This window comes from Asterias rubens, chromosome 19 (assembly GCF_902459465.1).
Source record: "Asterias rubens chromosome 19, eAstRub1.3, whole genome shotgun sequence".
Classification (NCBI taxonomy): domain Eukaryota; kingdom Metazoa; phylum Echinodermata; class Asteroidea; order Forcipulatida; family Asteriidae; genus Asterias; species Asterias rubens.
The window spans coordinates 3,650,854-3,674,578 of NC_047080.1; the positions used below are offsets into that span (position 1 = coordinate 3,650,854).

At 38.4% G+C, this 23,725-nt stretch overlaps 1 protein-coding gene across 1 annotated transcript in view; it reads right to left on the reverse strand.

The window, feature by feature from the left end:
• LOC117303053 (protein SCAI-like) overlaps positions 1–23,328 on the reverse strand; it is a 77,804-nt gene extending 54,476 nt beyond the window's left edge. The window contains exons 1-3 of the mRNA XM_033787106.1: positions 23,127–23,328; positions 21,316–21,411; positions 14,795–14,881 (exon numbers count right to left, since the gene is read on the reverse strand). Of these exons, the coding sequence (XP_033642997.1) occupies positions 14,795–14,881; positions 21,316–21,411; positions 23,127–23,272 (329 nt within the window). The 5' untranslated portion in view covers positions 23,273–23,328. The remainder of the gene's footprint in view (positions 1–14,794; positions 14,882–21,315; positions 21,412–23,126) is intronic.
• Between the last annotated feature and the right edge of the window lie 397 nt (positions 23,329–23,725).

The following is a 23,725-nucleotide window of genomic DNA, read 5'->3' on the forward strand; positions in this document are numbered from 1 at the left end:
AAAAGAGCAGCCTTTACATGGTTTTATTGAGGTTATAAGTATACAGCAGCCAATTTCATGAAACGCTTCAGGATTAATCCTATCTCTGGTTAGGAAGAGTAACTCTCCCTAACTTAGGATGGGTTAAGTGCGTCCTATTGTCTATGGTGTCTATGGTTATGAAACTTAGCTCGTCCTAAAGGTTAATCCTAAGTTAAGAAGAATTTTGTGAAATAGACAGCAGGTGTATTTACAGACTAATTCTGTGCTCATTCGCCAAATTCTTCTAAATTGACCACGGAAGTTTGTTTTAAACGCACTGAAGTTTTGGCAGTCAGTTAGTCAGTGATTCAATTGTGTAGCAAGCGCAGGCATTCACCTACCATGCTACGCATAGTTCCCCCTTATAATAGAGATAAAAGGCACTGGAATTTTTGCTCATAATCTCCCTTTTACCAGGATCGTGTAATCTCTTATTCCAGAGGTGTGTCATCTTGCTACAAAAATGTGCCGTACAAGAATGGACAGACTGCGACCATTGCATATCAATGTAATGGGAGATAAGTCTGAGTGTTCCGTGATTCCCACATAGTAAAAACATGATTCATTTCAACCGGAATTACGAAAAAATACTTGCATTTTGACAAGCGTGTACTGAGTGTTCTTCAAGCGCCATTCAAGCTCTCAAAAGTTTCTAACAAGCGTGCACGCAAAGTAGTCACCCTTGGGAGCCAATCAGCGTTGTTTTTCAGTACATCCCTTCCAGAAGAAGGTTAATGACGAGAGGTATCGATACGGCGCGCTGCCCTTGGTAGTGAGACTGGTATAAAAGGAACCATGTACAGTGTAGCTTTCAGATTGAAAGTCGTAATTAATAAAAATTCTTTGAACAATCAAATAAATTGTACACCTGTATGTATTGTATACCCCTGTAAACGTTTACATCGTTTACATGTACTGTGATAACAAAAAACATACATTCCATACCGTATACAATTTACAGACAGCCATAGATTTTTGCATGGTGACAAGTATTGATTAATCTTTATCTGCAATACTACACATTACATAAACATCCAATATTCAACAGTAGTACTAAATCAAATTTTATCCAGTCTATTTAAGCAAAGCCAAGCAAAACGATGTACTTTCAAAATCAATTGCCAGGTTAAATGTGTGCATAATTTCTTACTATGTAGTAAGTACATTTGTAAGAGGTTGACATTTTCAATTATACTATAAATAAACATCCAACCTTCGACAATAGTACTAAATCTAATTTTATCCAGTCTATTAAAGCAAAGCCAAGCAAAACGATGTACTTTCAAAATCAATTGCCAGGTTAAATGTGTGCATAATTTCTTACTATGTAGAAAGTACATTTGTAAGAGGTTGACATTGTCAATTATATATGTGTCTGATTGTGGGAAGCTTTTACAATTTACCTATTTCCCCCTTTTCTTTTGCATTTTTGCTTTGTCTTCATTCCTTAGTTCTATTCTGATGTGTGATCAAGGGTCCCCGTTTAGTGGGCCTGCATAGCTGTTCGGGGTTTCCCTTTTTGCACTTCAAGTTGTATTTTGATATTGTTGCATTAAAGGCACTAAGCTAAACTAATGTGTACATTCAAGCTGTGTGGAAATCTTGCTTTCCCACGTACATTGCTTTCTAATTTCAGTTGCTTTCATTAACGTCACAGTTGACAGCATCAGAACTGTGCACTTTAGCAGGCCCTAACGTTCACATATGCACAAGTCTTAGAAAGGGTATTGAGTTGCCGTTCACTAACGAGCAAACTGCTTTAATTTATCTCCAACCCAAGGCACACGTGCCCTAGACCTAAAGCGACCAGCGACAGTCCTGTGGCTGTCAGGAAGATGAGCATGATCCAGTGTAGCATGTTTGCTCAGCAGCGGTTTTATTCATTAGCTGAAGATGGGCTATGTGTGCCCAGTCAAGACTACTGACGGAGATTACACAATGTGTAAGAGACTATGATTAACCTTAGCTTATCAGATACAGTATACTTTTACTGCATTGGGCAAAAAAGTACATTGGACAGCGTGGAAACACACTTAAGTATCACAGCCACGGACACATATTTGTAAGCAAAAAGTGCAGTGAACAATGTAGAACTTAGTAACAAAACCTAAGATTAAGAAATGTATCGTTTTCACCAAAAGTACATCGAACGAAAAAAGGGCAGTGAACAATGCAAAACTTTAAGTATCAAAATAAAACCTACCTAAGATCAAGAAATGTATCGATTTCAACCCAAGTGAATATAAAAATTACCACAGAAGTCTTCTTCAAGCAAAAAGTACAGTAAACAATGTTGAACTAAGTATCAAAACGTTTTCACCAAGAGTGCATCAGACAACATGGAGACCAATGCAGAACAAGTATCAAAACTAGGCCTGGGCGAATTATTCGAATATCCGGTTAATGGCGAATAGGTTTTCCTATCCGTAACCGCGAATGCCTTTTTTTTCTTAACCGGATATCCGCATAGGGCGCGAATACCTATTTATAAACCGGATAGTTCTGTAATTACAACCAAGTAACCGGATATTCTTTGAATATCCGAATATCCGCGGACGTCGGGCGACAACTGATAGGAATGTTTTGTCTAAATCCTTATGAAACTTCTATTAAGACAGCATAAAACAGCATAAATTAAGTATTTAACTATGCTCACCTCCGTGAAGAGTTAAAACAATGACATTTCTGACGTAATTTGTTCAAAGATTACGAAAGTTTTCCTTCACGTAGAGTCAATCACGATCAAAAGAAAAAGCAAATCGCCATCTTTAAATTGGATCCGGTTATTTTTATGAATGAACCGAGTGACACTGTCTAAAACTAATATCAATCCGCCCATACAAACAGCGCCCTCTAGCGGCGAAAAAAACTATTCGAATATCCGGTTAATTTCGGATAGTTTTGCCAGCGGTATCCGAATATCAAATTTTCACTATTCGCCCAGCACTAATCAAAACATAAAATCAAGAAGTGTATCGTTTTCAGGACAAGTGAATATCACACACATATGCAAGCAAAAAGTGCAGTGAGCAATGCAGAACTTTTAAGTATCAAAACATAAGATCAATAAATGTATCATTTACAGCTGAATTGAATATTATAACCATGGGATGTCTTTAAGCAAAAAGTGCAATGAACAATGCAAAACTCAAGTATCAAAACCTAAGACTAAAAAATGTTTCCTTTTCACCAAAAGTACATCAAACAATGTGGAAACTTGATTAGAACCCAAACCACAGAAACCTTTCAGCAAAAAGTGCAGTGAGCAGTTTGAAAAGTAACACCAATACAAAGTGTTAAGCATTTGTCGCATGTTCAGTTCAAGCGCAGTGATGTACTTGGAGTTCATCCAACCACGCCGTAACCAAAATGCTAGGTCGGGCTTGGTTTCATCAGAGGGCCAAATCTTTAAAATGAAATTAAAATGTCACAGGAATTCTTTTAAAAATGAAAAACCTTGAAGCATGCCAATCCAATAATGTTACTAAAATTACAGAGACTTAGTCCTAGAACTCAAAAATAAAATGAAAGCTTTATATTTTGAGAACATTTTTCTTCAAGAGATGTACACCTCTGTAATTAACTATTTACCAGGCTCTTTTTTACAAAGCCCTCTGAAAACATTTCGGTCGGTCAGTGAACCTCATCACGACAGAAACTTGTTTTGGTCAGACTTGCCAAAAAACACCCGCAGGCCTGATACTTCACGGAGGCAACAACGGCGATTGCATCCGTGCTCCATGGTCATTGCCATGGTGCCCTTAAAATGCTCGAGAAGAAGTTAAAAAAATTCCTCACAGGTTGCTTTTTACCAAGATGAAAATGCCTTGGTGCCCTTGCCTTTTCAAAAACCAAGCAAACATTTAATGGTTTCCCCTGCAAAAGAATTGTGTTCATAATTATGCCCTCATTGTTCTCCGGGTCCAACTTCTTAGCAGGAGTATATTCCTACTACTACTACTACACCTCAAAATGCTTTACACTTTTTCTAATATACGTGGTTATATCGTCAATCTAAAGAAATCTGGTATGATCTTAAACTCCGTAGGGATTTGAAGCTTATGAGCATGTTTGTAATTATGTACGTATGAGTGCACACATTCTCATCAGGCACTGGACACGTATAGGTGTAGGACTCTGGTGTTATATAAGTAGGATGGATTGGGGTGAAAGGGATGGCAATATCAACCACTAGTATCCTGGGAGACTAAAGACTCCATGCAGGTCCCAATTTCCTGGCTCCGCTTAGAGTAGGCGCTTGTGGAAGCAGGGAATTCTATGCTTATGTCAAGCATATATCATGGGTTAGCATGGAATTTTTGTTTGTGCAAATGCATAGTTACCATTACTAAAGCATTCCATGCTTACATGGCTAGTGCAGGAATTTGGAGCTTGCCGGGCAAGAAGAGAATGGTGATAGTAAGCGCAGAATTCAGCCATAAGCATAGCCATGAAATTGGACCCTGATGTTCTTTTGCTATCACTTGGTTTCCTAGTGTCAGATTTGTTATGACAATGTTTGGGATGAGTATGCTATAAATAGGTTACATTTATACTTCTTTCAAAACTTTTGGTCCAGATTTTCAGTTAAGCCATTATTAATATTGAATACCATCATTCAGCTGAAGTCCTAAGGCTGATTTGAAAGTCAGGTGAATGCAGAACACTGACAGCAGTTGATGAAATCACACATTCATGGCAGGACACAAGTAGTAGGAAGGCGATACTTTTTGAAGAACTATCACTCGGATCTCCGTTTCTGACAGCTCCTTCCACGAGTGTGAATCAACCTTTATAAAGACAACACTTAAGAGACGAGAATGATCCATCACTTCCTGCACTGAGTAATAGATACTAGGCTCGCCAATATCCGTTCAATTTACAAAACCGTGTACATGTTTTTCAAAAAAATAAATAGTTTCACATGTGTAAACTGTACTATTATTCCCAATGTACTGACGTCACACACGACGTACTGTCTGCAAACAGTCTACCAATTATTTTGGGGGGTTCGGGGTCAATTTGCCAGTAGGTATAAAGGTTCGCTTGAAGCCAAGTGCACATTGTCTAGAATGCTCCCTGCGCAGTAACACACAGAACCCGGACTGGTCAATACAAGGGCCCAACTTCATAAAACTGCTTAAGCAGAAAGTATTGCTTTACATTTTTCTGCTAAGCACAACTATATGTAAGTAGGATACCAGTTACTTTGTGTACAAATAGGCCCCCTAACATTTTATTTTAGTTGGAAACCACATTCTGGTAAGCAGCTTTTGATTTTGCTTTTAAAAGCAGCTCTATGAAATTGAGCCCAGTATACATGCACCCGTGTATCAGGGTAATCTGCACACTTTAAAAAGTCAAATTTAAGAATTTTCTTGCAAATGGTGACGTCACATGTGCATGATGCAGGGGCAAACAAGCAAAACTGATTATAACTGTCAAATTAAAAAACAATGACTTAGAATTAAGAAAAAAACTGTGTTCACTGTGAACCCACTGCTCTTATAAAGACGGTACCACGGGTGAAACCAAAGCCGAGTAAATACAATTACAAACGTCGAGCAAATTGACTTACATGTCACATAAATCCTGTTGTGGACTCATCTCTCATGAAAAATTCATCTAATTGACCATTAAATATTTGTTTCTGCCCGGAAATTACTGGCCACATCTGGGCTTAATGGCTTTCACATCAAGCAAATAGAGCGAATTTTAAGCTTCAGTTAAAGGCACAGGACTCTACTGGTAATTACTCTAAATAATTGTTAGCGTAAAAACTAACTTGGTAACGAGCAATGGAGAGCTGTTGATAGTATAAAACATTGTGAGAATAACAATCATAGTTTTTAAGAAAAGAGTTCATTTCTCACTAAAATAATAACAAATCTTCAGCTTAAGCCTTTTATTAGGCATCTGAAAGCACACAAAGTAATGCAACAAGGGTGTTTTTTTTCTTCTTTCATTGTTCTCTTTGCAAATTTGTTGACCAATTGAGCCAAAATCTTCACAGGTTTGTTATTTTATGCAATACTGGTCTTTGACAAATTACCAAATGTGTCCAGTGCCTTTAATTTAAATTTCCTGAATTAGTTCCACAGCTCATTCAGCATCTTCTCCCTCTGAATATGAAGCGCTGATTTCTAATCATACCTAGGGATAAACATTCCTGGGAAGGACATTACTTTTAAATAGGGAATTATCACATGATGAATTGAACTGGAAGTTTGTTTTTGGTTTCTAAATGAACAGCCACATTGGGTCTTGTGAACTTTAGAAGAATTAACGCAAATGAAATGTTAAACTGGGTATTGACCAGTAAAAACGGTATCCAAAGCCATTCATTTAGAGCACTTCTTTAAAATTTGTGAGTCTATTTATTCGATCTAAAATGTAACTGGTCTATCTCGCAATGGCTTCCAAGGAAACATTTTTCCACAACTAAAGAAATCCTGGGCAACCCCCTGTCAGAGTCAACACATTTTTAATTTGAGACCTCACAACCCTTTGGGAGTTCAAGGTGTGTTATTTTTTTTCCTTTCCCATTCCATCCACACTTCTTTACTACGGATTTTGTTTTTTGCCGAAGCATTGATTATTGACCTTGGGGGGGGGGGGGTCACTATAGATCTGACGTGTTATTACACCTCTCACACCTGGGCCCAATTTCATAAAGCCTGTAAAAACACAAAAATTTGCTTAGCATGAAATTTCTTCCTTATTAAAAACAGGATTACCAATCAAATTTCCATGCGACTTGCAGGATAAGCAAACAACAGCTGAATGCCAGTTACAAGCAATATGCAACTTATATAGAATTTGGTTGGTAATCTTGTCTTTATCAAAGAAGAAATTTCATGCTAAGCAAATTTTTGTCCTTACATGCTTTATGAAATGGGGCCCTGTACAAGTATAACATCGCAGGAGAGTTCAATTCATGTCATTTACATTCTACTTTATATATTCATTTAAAGGGAAGGTATATGTTTGGTTATCACTCTTAAAATTATTACGGTAAAAACTTTTGTTCGGAAACCTACAGCAGCTTTCGATAGTAAAGCATTTTGAGAAACATTTCACTTCAAAGAGGTTTTGTAAACATCAGTTTTAATGGCCCAAATTTAAATCTGAGACGCGGTAACGCGTCTCAGATTGGGGATTATTATTCTTCCTGCGTTGGATAACCACTCCAGATTTTTTACGATCTCACAAAAAGTGACCAACTTTTGAATGTAATTTTCTAATATAAATTTTATGGTGTACATTTACATCTACATTTATATGAGATTAAAACAAACGAATGGTTTAAAAATCAAAGGTATGCTTTGCCTTTAACAACAAAACCATCAATCCTACGTTTACAGATAAAGCATATCAATATTTAATCTCAGCAGGAAACTGGGTAATGCATCTTTTATTGGAGTGGGCTGGTAATTCGTCAATCTAAATGATTAATTGGTGAAATAATTCATAAGTATAGCTCATCCACCCACCATTACATTGTAATAAGAAATTACATTTTCCCTTTAAGCACCCAGGTGATGGCGTCGACTCCAGGAGTGCGCCCCATGACAATTTGAGGATGAGGCGGCCACGGACGCAAGTCTTTGATGATTTGGCCTGTATGATTTTGTTTTTTTACAGGGCAAGGGCACTCAGGCATTTTCTCCCAGGTAAAGGGTACCCTTTGTGGAAATTGTAAATTTCTACTGGGGCATTTCGAGGGCACCAAGGCAACGACCAGGGCGCATGGAGGCAATCACCTCAGTTGCCTCTGTGAAGTATCAGGCCTGGATGAGGATGATGATGATGTTGATATAAATGTATATGCATCAATTACACAAGTACCTAGATTTTTGCATTCATGATCGATGTAAGACTCAAGCCCCAATGTTGTCATAAGACAATCTTGATGGTCAAGTGGTTAGGGCATCGACACTTATACCTGAGAGGTCAATGGTTCAAATCCTACTCAAGTGCACTCTGGATATTACATCAGAGTTTGCTGTATAGTGCACTGTATGTGGGTAATACACAACACTCAAAGAACTCTTTATTTTGACTCCAAGATATGCCAAGTATATATTTGAAATATAAGACCCATTTATTTACATACATGTAACAGTTAAGTGAAATTTGTAGCCAACCATGGAAAAATCACTGTTGTGATCCCCTTCTCTTTTAAATGGCAAGTATACTGGGGTGTTTTTTTTTTTTTCAAGCTCTATACAACAGATATTTTCAAAACATAATGACAATTTACACAAATTTCCATGGATAAATCACTAGATTATTTAAAAATGCAACAAACAGCTTCATCACAACGATTTAATAAAGCTGACTTGATGGCGAGAAATTATTGTTAATTTGTTCAATTACAGGAATTTCGTCTAATTTTTGTCATAAGATCTGTCGCAAGATCAATTTAGATCAATCAGCCTTAAGAACAAATCAATAAGAAACTGGAAAAGGTAAAGTGCACCGGTTGTAAGTTGGCAGACATTGTCCGCAAAGGAGATACTAGTACAAATCATTGTGACTAACTGATGAGTATGGATGGGCTCTAGTGTACAACTATAATCAACAGAGCATTGACATTACTTCCATTTTATATAAAGAGACAGGATGCGATCTGGTTTGTAGATTGAAGCTAAGAGATTAAAAAGGCCATGATCTGATTATTGTAGTGAGCATCTAAGTAATACGGGCTGACACAGAAAGTTTCTATGTGGGTGTACCACAGACAATGTAGGAGAATATTTCAGAACAGCTAAACCATACAGAGAACAGAGGTTTGCTGTGACACAATGTGGATTTCTCTTTAGTACCCTCGTGTTCGTTTAACGACGGCTAAAATAAATGGACAGTTTCTGTTTATCCAGAGCTGTCGACATTTACATCTTGCCTTTAAGGAGATTTTGTAAAACAATCAGGGACATCTTTAGAATTATATTCAACATAATGAAGAAAATGTTTCTGAGATAATGCCGAAAATCCGGAGTGCATATGTCCACATAGGAGTATTACATCCCCTTCTTATGCTAAAAAGTCAAGCTCATTTTGATTTTGAGTTATGTTATCCACGCAACGAGTTCACCTAAAGGCTTGCTTCGGTTTTTCTTTTCTTTTTTCCCTCCCCCCCAAAAAAAACTAAATTACACTTCTCTTCAGATGTGGCAGTGACAAATCCTACAGGGGGCTTGTAACTCGATCCGAAAGCCCTCAAACCCTCCAACCAGTGCAGAGATTGTTACTAATAATGAGTCTGTCAGTCTGACCAGTGTTTCATTATCAAGCCAGCCAAAGGAGCGGGTAGCACTGTACGTTCTGATCAGAGCACGCCACTGTGGTTTTCCTGGACACTATTTTGTTTCCGTACATCTGTACATTGACAACGCCACTGTGTTGCTGTGCTTTTCAATAGGGGAAATCTGTTTCTTCTAAAATCGATTCAAAAAAGGGAATCCTTAAACAAAACATCTGGAAATTTGTTGAAGATGGCAATTCTATACTACAGGGAAAAAATTGCTCCTTGGTCTTGGATACCTTACTACAATGGTGTTACAATGAGGAGTATGGGATGCGCCGATTTGAATCCATGGGGAAATTAAGCATTTGGGGCTGCGGGTGCCCTGACAAGTACAACAAAATTGACATTTTGCTGAGAAATAAATCAGAGCGAGACAGGTTGAAATTTACTCATCATTCAATTTCATACACAATTTTGGGATGTATGTCGTGACTGAACTGGCAAAGGATCAGAATAAAACTCTCTTGATAGCAACAAAAATACGCTTGCTTATAAGATAAAATAGCTTACATACTATATGCATATTAAATTTCATGATTGAAAGATATTTCAAAATGTATTGATGTATGTTTGTACTATTAGGCCCTGTCCGAAACGGCAACTTTGGCTCTGGCTACAGCTAGATCAGCGCGTCTGAATAGGCAGACGTGTGCAATCTAGCCATACTGTACATGTAGCTCTAGCCGAAGTAAAGAACACCCTCTATAGATGAGATGTCAGTTGGTACGTAGTTACATCACACATGTGCGTATGCTTCACGTCTTAAAGTTTCACTACTTCGGGCTCCAAAGCTGGTGTATAATTATGTGTAATTTTGCCCGAATCACCAATTTCATCGTTCAAAAGGCTCAAAACCATTTCTTATCAGAATCTCCTCATTCCAACTAACTGAACCCTGTTGATTGACACCCCCTCTAGAATGTGTGACATGGTCCAACATGATATCATAGGATATATATGAGCTTACTGGCGTGTGCGATACGGTTAAACAAATGGAAATAATAACTTATGTCAGCAAGAGCTGCCTCGCAGCAGGGTTTTAAAAACAAAAAACACCGACTCAATGGTGTGCTATTTTGATTGAAAGGACAAAAGGAAATGAAGATTAATTCCTCATAATGCATTGCAATCAATGTAAACATAGCAACAGAACAACTGAGAGAATAAAAAACAAACTCAAGAAAGGTGATCATGACCATGCATCAAGTAGATTTATCCTACTGGATAACATTACACATCTCAAACTTATCTCATTAATAACAAACTCAGGAGGAATTCTCCCGTGCGTGACAGATCATTCTCATTAACTTCTAGCATCAGCGTTATTTTCTTTCTTTCCAAAAGTCTGTATCAATATCTGGATTAATGACATGTGCACATATTACGCCGGGGGGGGGGGGGGGGATCGCGTGAATTGAAATCAACGCACCATGTTTTTTTCTTGGCGAGACTGATCTGAATGGAAAAGGTCATGTTCAACTTGTTGGAAATTCTACACTGATGTTTCGGGGCAGTTCAGCCGTTAACATCAGATTACAATTATTCAAGTCTGCACCAACACTCTCATCAAAATTGGATATTATATATATTAATTCACTTGGACACCTTTAAAGGCCAACAAAATAAGCGTCTCCACCCCCTTCCTTTTTAATTAAAAGGCCACCTCCTTTTTGTCTTTCTTATTTAAACGATCTTGTGTGAAAAAAAAAATACTTTTGAAAAATAGCCCAGCCAGTTGTCTTTAAAATGTGTCAGTCGGCCATTTTGGAAAAAAAAAAAAAGGCCCTCCTCCTTCCTTTTTTCAAAAAGGGAGGACGTTAAACACATTTTATTTTTGGCTTATCAAACCAGTTGCATGTTATGATGGACTACTGATCAGCATACGCATATAGACGTGAGACCATGCATGTAAAGTGCCTTTAATAAAGGATGGTGCAGTTAAGTGCATAGAGCATCACTGTACCACCATGGAGGACGGACATCTCACTCCTCCATGGCCACTAGAAAAGCAACCGCTAGAAATTTCTTCTTATTTAAAAAAAAAAATGTTTTACTTGACATGCGATGTCATGGCCGAGCAGTCTATGGGTGTGGACTGAAGTTCTGTAATTTATAGGATGTGGGCTCGAATCCTGCAGTCGATTTCATGAAACGCTAGGATTAATCCTATCTCGAGTTAGGACGAGTAACCTGCCTAACACATAGGATGGGTTCAATGCTTCGTAATGTCTTCTGATACTGAACTGAACACGTCCCAAGTCCTAGGATTAATCCTAAGTTAGGAAGAGTTGGTGAAATCGATGGCAGTGCCTTAATAAGGAATCGAAAGATAATTCACAGGGGTAAACATCTCTTTTGAAATAATGGCATCCATTAACTCCATCCAAACTTCCACTAATCCCTTGATTTAGGTATAAGTGGGTGAGTATTAATTTCATGCTCTTAAGTGGTCTGTTTACCATGGACTTGAGCCAGCGTTCATTGAACCTTGTGATCTCTTTCAAGTACATCAGCTCCTATTTTCCTGTGTTGCTATCAGTTTTGTGTGGATTTCATCGTTCCTAACGAAGCATACGGTATGCAGGTAGGCTGTTCATATTGTGTATTCCAATATGGCGCATGGAATCCGATCAGCAACCCTGATATCCTTAGAATGACCAGCCAAACCATAACACCAAATCCTTGCAAGAATTGTTTGGTAGTTATTATTTCAAACCTCTCAAGCCTAGAACTTCATTCGCATGTGGATGCAAGCTGGCAAGAGAAAAAAAAGGGCTTGCACAACTCTAGAAAAAACAAAACAGCACGGGATGTCCAATTTGGGAAACCTTGATTGTTATCACTAAAATGTCAAGTTAGATGAGTTGATAAAATGATGACAATCATGATTTCTCTATGACAATCGTGATTTCTCTAAAGGAGAAACAGTTTTACTCAGGGAAAAACTCAGGAGCTATACACGCAAAGACAAATGACGTCTTTAATTCAGACAAAGTAGCTATAAAATAACTCAAGGGAACCTTCCTTTCTGAAGAAGAAAGCTTTCAATAGGTTGTACATGTACATCCGCCTAATCAGTCCAATTGTACTCAGTGTACCTCGTCATGTCCAACAACCGATAAACATGATTAAGTAAAAATATCTACTGACTCATAGATTAGAAGAGACAAGGACAAAATATTACCTCTGACATAAAAATCCCTCCTTTCAATTCTCAGACCTTCAATTCTGTGCCTCATTGAAAGCAGCTAGTCATTTTACATCAAGCGTTTGTTAGTTTTTATGAATGAATAGCCACTGATACCCACCGGTACTGATAACTTAAATTAGCTCTCTCTCTGTCTACTGTGATTGCAAAGTAGGTAGGAATCGCTAAGTGTTCGTCATGTTCACATGATATCATACTGGGGTACTTTGGATATCGTGTAATAATATTTCCCTGCTGGTTGGTCATGTTAATATCCCAAGTAGTTTACGTGTCAGATTGCATAGAACTGGAAACTGATCCTGGGAGTGTTTTTCAACAATTTTTAGTTATCTGAATTATTTAGTGCTGTTAAAAAGTAGCAATTTTCCTGCTTATGGCTGTATGTTTAGGAGTTATCTTTTACATAGATGGATGTGATGCCTACATTTAGGTCAGCGGAAATAGACAGCACTGACACAACAGACAGTGACAGATGATCTGGAAAACCACCAGGTATTTATCCCCTTAAATTTTGTACTTTAAAAACAAATATATTTACTTGTTACTTATTTTAATTGTTAACTGGTTTTCGATATTCAGTTATTTCGTTTGACCCACACACCCACAATTTCGAGAAAAACAAAACCCAGAATGTTGATATACCCTGTATTGACAATTCTGAACGTCCCTCTACGTGCGTACTATTAACACCACTATCCCTCTAGAAATTATGGGCTGCAGGTCTGCTACAAATTGCTACAGACAAACTTACTACCAACACATAGACATTATGGCAGTCATCACAATTACAATGAATTGCCATTGACACAGCTGATTGATCACTGGAAACATTCGCGCATAACGTAAATTGCATGGTACCATTTAAAAAGTATGCATTGATTACACACAACCAAGAATCGTCTAGTATGTCGGCAGACCAGCAATAAAATTGTCCACCTACATTATGCTCATAAATATCATTAGTTATTAAACAAGTTTACGTTAACTAACTGGTAACCTTCGGGGCAACAACAGTACTGTTTTGCACTATTGGGAAATTGCAAACAACTAACAGGTAAAGTATGATGCAGTTAATAAAATAAGAAATCAGCTTAATATTTTTACGCCAGATGACGTGTTTAACCACAACAGTTTTTCTTTGAAGGCATGTCAGTAGTTGTGCTTCTGTAACCATAAATGCAATGAGTAAAAAAACTACTGCTGCTCCATTTTTGTCACCTAGCCTTCCACGCCGTTGACCGAGGGTACCCCCCAAACACAGTCAGTTTAATTCTCCACCAAGAATGCACTGTATCAATAACTCCCAAACAAACTAAAGTGACTGTGCTCATTTATTCAAACCCAACTGAGTATACAATCCCGACTGTTAATCTAATTCATTATGGTTCTGCATTCTGGAGCAACTCCATTAACCCGTTACATGTAAATCAAATCAAAACCAGCCCACCGACGGGACGGACGGACGACTGGATTCATTTTTTTTTTCCACCGTTGTCTTCCTTTTCTCTTCTTGGAGTCAGTTCCCCATGAGGAGAGGATACCGTTATTACATGTATCGGATACCCTGAGGGCAAACTGGTTGTATCAACAAGTTTTCAACAGGAAATGTGTGTGAGTAATGGGGATGGGTTGCAACCAAGATGTTATTCTTGCTTGGAGCCCCGTGGTAAAAAACAGAGTAGCTTCACCGAGTGAGTAACAGACAATGACAGTCTCATCATTTTCTTCATGTAGGTGCCCCACTGGCTGATTTTTCTGGGAGAGACTGTGTGAAATCCAATGCCATTTTGGATACAATATAGCAAGTTTAAAGCTGTGTTCGCATTGGACCTTTGGGTCTGGTACCTTACCAGCCTGTTAAGTTAACTTACCAGGCTGGTAAGTTAAAGCTAACAGCTGTTCACTTGGATTAATTGTGTCCGGTAACTTACCAGGGACGCAGAGTAGGTTGGCAAACTAAGTCACAGGCTAGGTCACCATATTCGTGGTACGGAATGGTACGTTCGCATCGGACTTCTTGTCCCTGTTAAGTTAACATTTTTAGTTACCGTAACTCGAATCGGCCTGGTTAGTTAATAGCACCGTGGCGGTAACTTACCAGCCCGGTAAGTTACCAGATGTTCGCACTTGGACTTAATAGCAGTAAGTTAACAATATGCGGCGGTAATGTTATCATTTTAAGCTCAATGTGAACGCAGTTTAACACCACTTAAAAACTTTTCTGTCATCATATCATGCACATGCAGTAAACTTACTAGTAATGGTAGTAGAGCTGTCCGATCTTGGAGGCTATCTCTCCGATTTGCCATCGCTTCAGGCCGTAATGAGTGTCCAGGGTCTGCCTGTGAGGAACAACAACAAAACAAAATAAAACTTTTACTTCATTAATTGTTTCTATTTATGAAATCTGGGGATCACAAAAAGCGACTAGCTCTGTAACATGAAACTCATTAAATGAGAACTTAAGGCTTTTTAAAGACTCATATTAATAAAACTCACAAAAACTGTTGAATTAGCACTCCTTTTGGGAATGATGAAAGCAGGGCGTTTCTTATGGCCTCGTCACATAAATGCAACTTTAAAGGAAACTTGGAGGCAACCAACTGCAGAGCAGGAACACTTTGGTAGCATGAGTAAACCAAATAATAATGTCTTACGATCCCGAAGACAAATATGTGAAGTTGTGAACATTCAAATGTCAATGCCCTTTCTTCTTGGAAATTGCCTAGAACTGGATGCCTGTAAATTGCATTATATGATATGACCTTAAAAGTGTTGACAAGTTTGGATGGTTCCTTAAGTGACTATAAATGGACTATAAAGTGAATGTTCTTTCCATGACTGCAGTAAAAAAAAAAGATCCTTCTCTGAGAGTTCAATGCTCCTTTTAAGAAGTAATAGGCAATCTCTGTGTAGTAGTAATAGGCAATCTCTTAGTCGAGGGTTGATGAAGCACCTTTTAGTTTTAGTATAGAGTCCACTGGGTATAGGACACCAGGAGTCAAGTATCCAAACTGACTGACTGAATGCTGGGTCACCCACCACTTGGAAAGTCTTGGGTAAAGTGTAGAATCAGGAAGGCTAGACCATAGGGCTCTTCAATACCACTTGGAAAACGTGACTACAATGTAAAATACACCCGTTTCCAAGAGTCTTACTGAACAACAGCGGCAGGAACAATAGTCTGGAGAAACTGTTATCAAAAATTTGCTTTTTATTACCTTCTTAACCACCTTACTTTGGGATTATATCATAAAGGGTTTTGTTTCTGCAGCTTTAGTACTAGTAAAATTACTGAAGGATGCAAGGCGCCTATCTGGAGAAAAGAAAGACCAAAGTGAAGGTATCGGGGGAGCTACAGTTTTGCACCCCTTGGACTTCAATCTTGAAGGGCACAGTAATTTTCCTCTGGTAAGAGGCACTCTGTGAGAAAAATGTCAATTTGTATTGGAACCTTGCACAGGGCAACACAGCAAAAGCACATGGCATCGTGGCGATTGCTATGGGTGCCCTGAGTTATTTCGAGGCCTGGTTTGGATAACAGGTGAGTCTTGCGACCTTTTTTGAAGCAGGGAACAGCATTTTTAATAGGAAGACTGTTCCATAGGCAAGAGGCAGCAGTGGAAAAGGCTCTTTCACCAGCTAGTATGCGTGACTTGTCCACCACAAGGGAGATGGCAACACAGCTTTGAAGGGAGTATGGGCTGTCATGGATTTCAAAAAGCTTAGAGGCCATGTAAACAAATTTATAATGTAAACAAATAAATAAATAAAAACACACTAAGGTGCATGGCCATCTCAATACCAAGGCATTAGGCCTATAATGAATCTTTCATTATCTACATTCAGTGCAACAGCAGGCACACAGCTTTTAAAAGCGTAAAGTGTTTGTAACAATCTGTTTTTGTTGTTGCTGATTTTCTTGAAGCTCAAGTTCTGGCATGTGGCCAACCAAGAAATTGCATGAGTTCTCAAGAGTATGCAGCATAAACAATACACATACAGAGAGGGTTGGGATTTCATCATCATCATCATCATCATTATCATTGTTATCGCAAGAGAAAGACGTTGCATGTTGATGGGTGCATTATGTTGCTCCAACATGACCATTTCTTATTTTCCACAGGAAATCTTTAGCAGTCTCTGTCCTCCCCCCCTCAAAAAAAAGGACTGTGGCCGAGCAGGAAATTGCACGAGTTCTCCGAGTACAGTATTCAACTCAGATGCACAATAGAGGGATGGGATTTCATCATCATCATTATAATTCTAACGCCAAGAGAAAGACGTTGCATGTTGATGGGTGCTTTATGTTGCTCCAATCATCCACACTCTTAATTTCTACAAGAAATCTTCAGCAGTCTCTGCCCCCCCCCCCCCCCCCTCAAAAATAAGGACTATGGCCGACCAGGAAATTGCATGAGTTCTGCAAGTATCCAGCTCAGATGCACAATACACGTACAGAGGGATGCGATTTCATCATTATCATTCTTATTGCAAGAGAAGACTATGAATCATGATGGGTGCATTATGTTGCTCCATCGTGACCACGTTCTTAATTTCCACAGGAACTCTTTGTAACAGTCTCTGTCCTACCATACCCCTCTCCCCTTATATATCTATTTGCTTTCTTTGAGGTGGAACTTAGAGAAAATCCATCGGATTATGGCGTAGTTTTAATCTTGGAAATTGTCCGCGGGGCCGGTCGACTTAAAGAGCCTGATGAGGCGGTGTGTTGGATTGGTTTTTGCCCCTTACTGGTGAAAGCATCTAAGATTTCTGAGATACTTAATGTCAGTGAGTTCAGTTCAGCGTTCGAAGCTTTGGACTTTGCAGGGATTTTTTGTTTGCTACAGTAGGGCTAATATTTCCTAAGCTGATTACTTTCCACAAAGAGCCCCCTATGGCAACAGTTAATGATGTTTTGTATGAATATCATTTTCTGCAGATCTAAAAATATATTGTTTGAGCTTTAGTTGTTTTGTTACAACAACAAGAAAACAGAAGTGCACAGCCATCAAATCGTTTACATGGAGTATCTGTGGAGTACACAAATATGAAATTGTGTGACAATCTGCTTTAAACAGACATTTTATTTTTAAGAATTCAAATAAATAGAAAAGCGTAATCTTCGTTCGAGTTGTTTTTTCGTTTTTTCGTTTTGATATGTTAATGCACACGACTTGCACAGTCTGTTCACTTTGCCATGTAAACCTACTACATGTACGGTGATTCCCAATGTCCACTAAACATACAGAGTTCTTCAAGGTGTTTAATACTTGATGTTCTTAGCTCTAACCCATTTGTCTGCATCCCTAGGCTGCCCACCAAAGTGGAAATAACCATCTCTTAGTTTAAAAAAAGTCCTTGAACTTTAATGCATATAAAGACAGGATTTGCTCGAGCTCTGCAATGGAACCGATTACACTATACATTTTAATGGAAGGGAAATCCATCCGTGGTAAAGTTAACTGTTATACTTCTTACGGAGATTTATGCCTTTTGCCACTCTCTCTCATTCTTTCCAATTTATTTTAAATCTCTCTGGTATCATAGAGACTTTGACTTCAATTTCAATTTGAAGCTGGCGGCGAAACTTCCTGGCCATGAAAAACCTAGTCAGGTAGAATCTGCATCCACAACTCTGGGATGATGATCCTGTCGCCTTTTCTTTTGAGGGATTAAGTATAAAAAGAGGACAGCACACGGAAGATGTGCACAATATGTTTCATCGTGTCATACGTCCTTATTTTCTGATCACATTTTTAAATTGGCACTGGACACTATTGGTAATTACTCAAAATAATTGTTAGCAAAAAACAACAACTTAGTAACGAGGAATGGAGAGCTGTTGAACATTTGACTAAAAACATTGTCCGAAACGGATCCCTCTGACGTAACGTAGGTTTTGAGAAAGAGGTAATTTCCCATTTTTTCGCATTTTTATGCCGGGTTACACTGAAGTGAGAATACTGGTCTTTGACAATTACCAAAGGTGTCCAGTGCCTTTAAGGTATTGTACAATGTGACAACAAGCAGAGAAATCCAATCCCGATTAAAAACAGAGACATTCCATCCCTGTTCACTCACGATTAGAAAATTACAAATTAGTAAGGTATTCATCATAGGATTCCAGAATCAGGGACCTCAAAAATACATCCAGATAATATTGAGATTTGTTTTTAGCATGAGCCATCTTCATTTGCATTCCTTGTCCACTCGGCAACGCTCTCTGGCCCAGCTACAGTTTCGGCCATCACACTTTGAACACAGACCGCACCTGACGAAACACAACCGAGATCAGCCTGAGCTGCAAAATGCACTTAGACATCATGTTTCCAAATAATTGCATAGATTAGGCTCGTACACAGAGTAGCTCAGACATTCATTAGCGTTACTGCAGGAGCCCAGAGCGTGCATTTGGTGTTGCCACTTACACCCTTGGGATCCGAATTCGAGCTGCTCTCTCCCGGGAAGGCGCTTCTCGCAAAAAGGAAAAACAATGAGCGTCAATTTTCGTGAAATAATGAGAAAGTGTGGATGGGCGGGGGTTGATTCGTACCCCTCTGGCTGTAATGTGATTTGAATAAAAAACGAAGAAGAGGTTCAGGTGAATGTATGCCACCCTTGATGAAGAAAGCTCAGGTATCTTCTCAGGCTAACAAAAGTATCGCCTCGTGCTAACAAAAGTATGTAGGATATCAAATCCATCTTCACTTAGCCATTAGTGAACTGAGTTATTATTTTTTCATTAAAAGGACTAAAGAAGGTTTAATGCTTTTATGTTTAAATTATGTATTCCTTTATCTTTACTTCCATTATGCACAATAGCTTTGGAAGATTTCCATAATTGTTCAAACACTGAACGTTTTGTTTGTATAAAGAATTACAAGTCTGCATATAAAATAAATTAACATATTGTGTGAATAAGTTGTGTTTGATTTATTTACAAATCTGCTGAATGACTGAGAGGATTCTAGACTTGTATTAGTCATATTATGAGTGGTAGGTTTGTTGACCCTTTATGATCCAAAGCTACAGGGAATAAGTAAATGCCTCTGTCTTCTTCAAGGCCATTTAAATTTTGCAAAGGGCACTCTCATTTGAAAATCTTAAGTCTTTGGGAAACACTCCAAGGGAGCCCTGGATGCAATTTCTTTTTCCGTAGTTTGGAATTGTCATTCTCAAAATTTTCCAGATGTTTTATTCAGGATTCCCTTTTTTTAATCCATTTAGAAAGAAAGAACCCTTCATTAAAAAGCTCTACGACAGGGTTGGCAATTTTGATGTACAGAAGAAAACAAATAGAGACCTGGACCAGGGCAACAGAGGTCATGGGCTCCTTGGCCTTTGTTTACCTTCATAAAACCAACTTAGGCCGAAAAAAAAGGAAAAAAAAAGTTTCACGTCCGGGTTTTTCAAAAAAAGGAGGAAGAGGGGCTTTTTATTTTTTATTTTTTATTTCAAGATGGCCGCCATTCTTTGTTAAAATGTCAAATATCCATTGTTTTTTCTACTGCTGAAATACACAAAACATAAATGAAACAATTTAGTCGAGGCATTCAGACAAGACATTCAGATTGTTTTTGCTGAGATCATTTAAAATAACCCTATTTAAAAAATAAATAAAAAAATAATGTGAATAAAAAAATAAAATAAAAAATAAAATAAAAAAGGAGGCGGCCTGTAAAAAGGAAGTGGGCGGGGACGCGAAACAGAAACGCGAGCTTTCAGATTGATAATTGTAAGGCCAAATCTGAGTTGGCAACTTCTTCTACAACTACGGCTGTTGCTAAGGGTGTTGTTAAGGGCATCAAATACCATCAACGCATGATGACATTGAAGTCAAGCCAAAGCCATAGCTGTATGGGCCAATTCAGACACAGCCAACAGGCGTGGAATTTCATCTTTGAAAGAGCAAGGCCATTTTCACTTTCCAGATGGCACTTCCATTTGAAAATCTTAAAGTCAATATGAAACATTTGAAGGGGCACCAAGGCCATGGTGGCATGAGTGTAATTCAAGGCCTAGGCCTAAGGCTGTTTTTATCAACCAATCGTGATAAGTACTAAAAGTGTACCTTTAACTTTTACAGAGTCGACAGTATGTGAATGAACACGATTCATTCCACAGACAGGCCAGATGGTTCACCACATTATAACAAGGTTCATTTTATCCCTGACAAACCCGGAGAATGCGAATGGTCTAATCCAAACACTGTGGTAAAACCAGAATTTGATACAAGCAGGATAATCTAACTCAGTTAGCAAGAAGAGGGGTAATTTCCCCGGAGGACGGTGGTGATACGTAAATATGTTAGCACAACCCAGCCCCCTTCATATGCTTCATTAATAGCACATAATCCCCGCATCAACTCACTTAAGATCAAACAGCAAACCTCTCGAGGGTATGGAACCCCAACGTATGAAACATATATGATGAGTGATAAGAGTTTAAAAGTTAATAACCGGCCTAATGAAATTTTGCAAATGAGACTCTCCCTCTACAAGATTGGTAAATCTCTAACTCATCTGCCTCAGTGACAAACAATATACGAATAGTACACAAACATGCCTATAGATGAGATAATAAGACTGCAAACAAATACCAGTGATCGCACAGGGCAATGTACCGGATAAAATTCAAATCTAATTAAACATAAATGTAATTGGAAAATGCAGATAGCCCAAATTACATAAGCCTTCCAAGTGATACCATGGCAACCACTGATGACCACATACTGTACTTGTCAAAGGAATTGTATATTTTGTTCACATACCTATTTTGTTGTTGGAACTTCCAGAGCTTTGTGTACACATCAAAAGTCCGGCCAAAATATGACTGCCACTGCTTGTGTCCATATTGCGGAAGATCTCTGTTGAAATAAAAACATTGTTTCAAAATATAAATGTTTTTGTTGTTGTTTCAAATATCAAAAATCAAAAATCATCACTCTTCAATATTGTCATTCAGTGTGTACAACCATGCTCAAGTAACACTTTGCAGTGCAACCTTGCAGGATAAAATCACTCCCTGTGATCAAGTACTCATTCTTTAGCCTGGTGTGAAATCAATTGATACAGATCTAAAAAATTCCTATGACGTTAACCAAACCTTCTTCTAATGTACACTTAGAACTTTACAGGCCGAATACTTGACGGGCAACAAAGGCGATTGCATCCATGCCCCCTGGCCATTGCCTTGGTGCCCTTGAAATGCTACAGTAGAAATTTACAATATCCTCATAATAGGGTGCCCTTTACTAAAAAGCAAAGCATACAGGCCTGACTTTATCTTATTTATTCTCATCTGTAAAAAGATGCAGGTATTGAACTTTGAAGGTTATAAATATTTAAACATGGTACTATCCAAGGGAGACCACATAATATGTCTGTGCTGTGAAGTGTGTTATGCTGAATGTCTGAACGTGTCAGCTGCACTGACAGATAGAATACAGAAGTACTTCAGCAATCAGCAAGCAGTCTATAGTCCCAGTTGGACTTGCCATAGAACTAACTCAATGATAGCAGTTTGGCTGACAGTGAAATCAAGGTATACAGCATGCTGTTTTTGTTTCCTTTTTTAATGGCACTGGACACGTTTGGTCTTTGGAAATTGTCAAAGTCAAGACCAATAATTCTCACTTGGTGTATCCTAACATATTGTATTGTATGCAAAAACTAACAAATCTGTGAAATTTTGACTCCCAAGGCCAAGCCAAGTCCAACCAAGTCAATTTGGCCATGAAATTCAAAGTTAACATCCTACCACAGTACCGGGGCTAAACATGCTAAAAAAGGGGTGCAGGATGCACACAAAATATGATTCATGAAGTATCTGTTCACCCCAGGGCCCAGCAATCAGCATGCTTTGCTTGACTGTGGTAATGAAGTTAAAAAAATATTGGGTGCACTGCCCATCCCCCTTTTGAGAATCAGGTGAGGATTCAATTCGGATAACTTTCCGTATGGCGCCACCACCTTTTCAACCCTCATTTTTTCAAAAAAGATATCTCATTGAGGTAAATTAGATACTATATTATTTCATATCGAATGAAAAAGTGGTGGCGCCATACGGAAACTTTTCCATTCAATTCAACAAGAACTTCTTATTTTGAATTCTATATTTTTATAAAATAGACTTGCACCATCCCTAACCACCCTTAGATTAGGTTTGTGTGCATATCCAGCACATGTCCACACACTGCTATGCCAGTAGTGCACAAGAAAAAAATGTAATTAATGAATTAATTTATTATTTAACCAGTGCAGTGAACCGATGCAGTATTGACTAAATTCAACAAGAAATTTTAATTATTTTTCTCAACGAACAATTCACCTGTTTTGGGTTTTTTTTCTCCTGAAAACCAGCTGATCATTGATAGCTTTTGTTTTGAACAACAGTTATACATGGACAAACTTTCAACAAGATTATTCAGAGAATGTGTGAACCCATGAAAAAAATCATGTTTTAGCAGAATCCGTCGTTTTACATGGTGGTTTTACTTTAGCACTGATGTCAACGTACACAAAACGCAAAACAAGTCAACAGGCAGGAAAAACACAATCATAAATTGCCGCCGTTTCTTACCTCAACCCATTAAATAGCTGTTTAGATTTTTCAAGAAGGTAGCTGAATTCTTGTACAACTTTCCTTTCTTCTTCCGTGGCTGACTGCTGGCCGTCTGAAATTGTTAAAGACACCGGTTGCTCGACACTATTTTCCAACGATTCCATGTTGAGTTGTCAAGACCGTACGCTTTGCAGTCTGCAATTTACAATAATAAACTTTTGCTGCTAAAATCCGAAGGTTTTTCCTGCACCGTTTCTCAGTGGTAACCAAAGCTATAATTAGGCAATGTTGTTTTCCACGGGTTACCAGCCGTTTTATCTTTTGTCGCAAGAGGGCAGCAGATAACTTTAACGAGAATGGAAAAGACTCAAAAAGTTCCTTGGGACGACGCGCGTAAAAATTGTCGTCTGCTCTCTCGATCGTCTGCTCAGCAGAAAACTCCATTGTCGAGTCATTGCCAGGCATTTTAAGTTGGGTTCCTGGTGAACATTTTCAGATTAATAAAATTTATTAACATTGCCAATTTCATAAAGTTGTTAAGCAAAAAATACTGCGCAGCAAATTTCTTTGCTAAGCCTAGCCCTAAGCAAAAGATGAGTGGGGCACCTGTTTCAGCA